This window comes from Pinus tabuliformis, chromosome 9, assembly GCF_031772625.1.
Source record: "Pinus tabuliformis cultivar Carrire ecotype Pingquan chromosome 9, CPIR1, whole genome shotgun sequence".
NCBI lineage: Eukaryota > Viridiplantae > Streptophyta > Pinopsida > Pinales > Pinaceae > Pinus > Pinus tabuliformis.
The window spans coordinates 143050475-143055596 of record NC_142307.1 but is presented as its reverse complement, the minus strand read 5'-3'; the positions used below and the strand labels follow the sequence as shown (position 1 = coordinate 143055596).

Genomic DNA, 5122 nt, shown 5'->3' with positions numbered 1-5122 from the left:
TCAGATAAAATACAAACTCTTCATAAATAAAGTCAAGGTGAATGTATAGGAAAATTAGAAGCCTTGCCTATTTTTAAAAAGGTAACAATAAATACTTGCTTTTTGTATTTCAATTTTCAAGTTACAATCATATGGAAACTAATTTTAGTTATTTACTGCCACAATTCTATGCATCCTCACCACCTGCCATAATAATGATACTTTTTCAAAAAAAGATAAATATAAAAAAACATAAAAACCAAAACTTTAAATTCAGATAAAATACAAACTCTTCATAAATAAAGTCAAGGTGAATGCATAGGAAAATTAGAAGCCTTGCCTATTTTTAAAAAGGTAACAATAAATACTTGCTTTTTGTATTTCAATTTTCAAGTAACAATCATATGGAAACTAATTTTAGTTATTTACTATCACAACTCTATGCACCCTCACCACCTACCATAATAATGGTACTTTTTCAAAAAAGAAAATAAAAACTAAAATTTTAAATTCAGACAATATAAACTCTTCATAGATAAAGTCAAAGTGAATGCATAGAAGCCTTGCCTTTATTTTTAAAAAGTAACAATAAATACTTGCTTTTTGTATTTCAATTTTTGCCAAACAATCCAATGGAAACTAATTTTAGTTATTTGCTGCCACAACTCTATTCACCCTCACCACTTCCTCCATAATAATGATACTTTTTCAAAAAAAAAATATAAAAAAAAAAAACTAAAAATTCAGACAAAATACAAACTCTTCTTAGATAAAGTCAAGGTGAATGCATGACCATGATGGGTCCCACCGAAGAAGGTCAATTTCAAAGATTAATATTATTTCTTAAAATATATTTTTTCTCCAACGATATAAAATTCACTTTTTTTTACACTTCCTTTTCAAAATTAAAATTCACTCTATGTTATTTGTTATTTATATGTTCTTAAAATTAGAAATTCTGCACTGATGAGAAATACAAGGTCCTTCACTAACTGGAGAAGTTCGTTCCGATTAAAAAAGCAAAAAAGATAGAAATCCCTTTTCACATATAATAGCCATTTTATCCATGGCAAAACCACATGTAATTTTCACATGAAAATTCAAAATCCCTTTTCATATAATAGCCATTTTTTCCCTCGGCGAAGGAAACTCACTTTCAATAGTCATTTTCACATGACAAAGTGTACTTCCTCGAGAATAATAACCATTTTTTAATTCTGATTACATTTATGATGAAAAAATCAACCATCTAACACTACATACGAAAGCCTGCTGGCTCAAGAAGAATCCAGGAGTCCTGAACAAGGAGATTTTGTCAACGCTTGCTACCTAGAATCAGGGAGAAATATGATATTCGCTGAGGGAAACTGATGTGTAAATTGACAGAAGAAAATTCAATTGAAAAATTAATGTTCATTTTAACTCACAATACTTACAACATAAAACCCATCAGGCTTGAAGCCCCATAGCCTGTGCTGGTTGCTGTTGTGCCTGCGGCTGCTGGTTTTGCTGGTAATTCAAATGCCTTCTGAATAGCATAATGTGTGGCTCAGGACGGTGGATAGCATAGTGCACCCACCCACGAGACTGTTGCACCCCAATTCCTCGCCACTCATTCTGAAAAAACGATCAAGTCCAACATGGTGTCACAAAATAAAATACATACCAATACCCGTCACAATACATGGCTTGGGACACCAGAGGAGACATTAATATAAAAGGCCTGGGGCAACAACAGAGAGTGTACTAAACCCAACGGCAAATAAATGGTTCTTTTTAGAACTGACAGCCAAATACAAAATAAAAATATCAGATTTGGATCATTGATACTGGTACAAGAATAAGCAACTCTTAGAATTGCCAGTTAAAAGCAGAGTGAATATTTCAAAATGTTTCATGACATAATCTGGAGTTTCTGTTTCAAATATCCCCAATTACACAATTTAGAATTTTCAAGTATTCAATGCAGATATGCGACATTGCAAAATTAGAAGAATAAGCAACTCTTAGAATTGCCAGCTAAAAGCAGAGTGAATATTTCAAAATGTTTCATGACATAAGCTGCATTTCATTTCCTTTCGGAGACCTTTAATATTTCTAGAAGATAGAGTTTCTGTTTCAAATATCCCCAATTATACAATTTAGAATTTTGAAGTATCCAATGCAGAAATGCGACATTGCAAAATTAGAAGAATAAGCAACTCTTAGAATTGCCAGCTAAAAGCAGAGTGAATATTTCAAAATGTTTCATGACATAAGCTGCATTTCATCCTATCGGAGACCTTTAATATTTCTAGAAGATAGAGTTTCTGTTTCAAATATCCCCAATTACACAATTTAGAATTTTCAAGTATCCAATGCAGATATGTGACATTGCAAAATTAGACTTATATGCCATGGAAATTCCCTCTGGCCCCTGTCCTAGTCCAGGATAGCAGAATTTCTGCTGCCTGTTAGGGTCAAGCCCTGAGATTTGGCAGCAATCTGACTATGAAATGCATCAAGCCCTGTAAAAAAATCTGTAAAAAATGACCAAGAAATTATAGATTCAGATTTTATTTCAATCAACGGCTCAAACAGACAGTGAATCATAGGGATCTTCTATACGATGGATATACTGGTTTACCAGGAAGTAGGAAAAAGAACAGAACCTGTGGATATTGTTGCTTATTTTCTAAAGGAATTGGCAGGGTGGGATTACCTAACCCTTGTCAGTTAGGTATATAGGCATGCTCTTCGTTATAAGACTGGAAAACAAGAGACCTCTTTCCAAGCCAAACAATGGGAGAATACTGTAGGGGACGATTTCTCACTTGTGGTTCCTTACCAGGAGATTCTAGATCCTTCCCGGCAAGGAAAGAACAAAACTAACTGTAGACCTTCATTTCGACCTTTAGTTTGCCCAATAAGAAAAAAGAAACTCTGGTGTTTGAAGATGATTTGAAGGATACCCATGTCATCCAAAGCTGCAAGACCTTCCAGAGCTTGAACTTGAACCAGGTCTTACCAACTGAAGAAACCCAAGCCCTGATTTCCTCTTCACCCGAAGTTACAGGCCACTTACAGCCACTAGGGCCTAAAGGGCAGGAAACAGAGCAATTCCGTGCCTGCGCTGGATGCAAATATAACAGACCCTTTTTCATCCAACATCTTGGGAACGCTCGACACAAAACCGAGTGTGCATCCAAGACAGGGTATCTAATCCGAAAAACGCTCGTGGAAATTAAATCAAGTAGTAGGAATTCACTGGAAATACACAACTTAATACCAAATACAAATAAAGTAAGCTTAACTTCGGTGTAAAATGCCGGATTCCCAATACTGTGGATCATTTATTGCTAGAAGAATGGATTCGGAAAACCCCTAAATAATACATCCTGAATCGGGCGAAGCCCTAAACCCTGAACTCTAAAGGCCCTACTGATCAACATCGGGAAAATATTTTCTTCACATTTCCTTAAATCCGCGTCTCAGGACCCGATCATGAAACGAAAAAGGGCATTAGGATCGACCTCGCAACTTCCAATAAGAAAACCCGTGGCTTACCTCGTTCAACAGGCGATTCTTGGGAAGAAGTCGGGCAACTTCAGGAGGAAGCACAACATGCCTGCACACAGAAACAAGGACCAGGTCTCAAAGCACTTCCTTACTAAAACTAATAGGAACATTTTATAAGAGTTCGGTCTTCAAACCCTAAAACAAAGCCTTGAAACAGATATTTTTGTGTAACGAATTTGGCATTAAACCTCTAAATTGAAACCCCAAACAGAGAACTTCAAAAAATAAATCATTAATAGATCTTCAAACAGGAAACGTATCAGACCTGTACTCATAGGTATCGTCGTAGTATTTCTCAGAATACTGTATTTGGGGCATCTTTCCGGCCTGTAAAATAATAAACAATCCCACAAAATCTTCAAGTATCAGAAGAAGAAAAGGGTTTGAATGAAGCAATCCGTGAGTACTAATGACAGAAACTAAATCAATATAATGCTGGGAACCTATTTTTTTCCAACCTGCAAAAATAGTCTCTTTGAAGTAGAAACGCTGAAGGGTAAACTTCAAAAGCACAAAACCCTAAAAAAAAAAAATCAAATTTCCAATTGGGTTGTTCAAACTCCGATATGAAACGACAAAGACAAGATTTGTAGTTTTCCATCTCCATGGACAGCTATTTAATTTCAATACTGTCCGTTGGCGTGCTCGAAAAAGAAGCAGGCACTTTTAATCCTATTTTGAATTAGGAGCAATTTATGACCGTTGCGAAGGCGCGGTGTTAACGGTTATATCGGAGGGGATGGACCTCTTTGCATTCACACCTGGAGCATGGCTGGCAAGGTTATTGTATTCACAATGGCATTTTAGGTCTTCGGAGAGTTTCACTTATTAGAATATGTCCTAATTATGTTTAGGATGTGGATTTATATAATATTATAATGATTAAGAGTAAAGTATATAAATTTATTTTGATTTTGGGATTTTATCAAATTTTTAACGGATTACATTTTTCAAGATGAAAATTTTTTAAATGTAAAATTTGAAAAAATGTTTGTACTTAAAAGAGCTTTAATTTCTCAGTGCTTAATTTTATATATATATATATATAGATATATAAATTAAGAATTATTGTACTATATAAATTAAAACTAATTTAGATCCATCTTAATATCAAATTTATCAAGTACTGAGAGATTAAAGTTTTTTTAAGTACAAATCTTTTGTCAAATTTTACATTCAAAAAATTTTGCATCTTGAAAAATGTAATTCTTTAAAAACTTGATAAAATCCCAAAATTAAAATAAATTTATATACTTTACTCTTAATCATTATAATATTATATAAAATCCACATCCATATATATATATATATATATATATATATATTAAGTTTTTATATGTTTATTAACCAGCCTAGATCAATCTTAACGCCGGATCTATCAAGCGCCAAGAGAGATCAAATTTCTCGAGATCCAAACTTATTTTTTGTGTGCAAAACTTGAGGAAAGGATGGCACCTCGAGAGATTTGATCCCTCTCGGCGCTTGATAGATCCGGTGTTAAGATGGATCTAGGTTGGTTTCAGTGGTGTGCAGTCATACAAAATTTGTTGAACATCTAATTATTTTGATCATTTTAAATATGTTA

At 34.0% G+C, this 5122-nt stretch overlaps 1 protein-coding gene across 2 annotated transcripts; it reads right to left on the bottom strand.

The window, feature by feature from the left end:
- Nucleotides 1-963: 963 nt before the first annotated feature.
- LOC149147512 (cyclin-dependent kinases regulatory subunit 1-like) lies at nucleotides 964-4154 on the bottom strand. Of its 2 annotated transcripts, XM_089441113.1 has the most exons (5): nucleotides 3996-4154; nucleotides 3803-3864; nucleotides 3526-3586; nucleotides 1416-1596; nucleotides 964-1308 (listed from the first exon to the last, which is right to left on the bottom strand). In XM_089441113.1, exons 2-4 carry the CDS (start codon nucleotides 3853-3855, stop codon nucleotides 1429-1431), a joined length of 282 nt encoding a protein of 93 aa, XP_089297239.1. In that variant the 5' UTR covers nucleotides 3856-3864; nucleotides 3996-4154; the 3' UTR covers nucleotides 964-1308; nucleotides 1416-1428. The 2 variants fall into 2 exon arrangements, with proteins under 2 accessions (XP_089297239.1, XP_089297240.1); XM_089441114.1 differs by lacking the exon at nucleotides 3996-4154 and having other exon boundaries at nucleotides 3803-3989.
- Nucleotides 4155-5122: the final 968 nt, after the last annotated feature.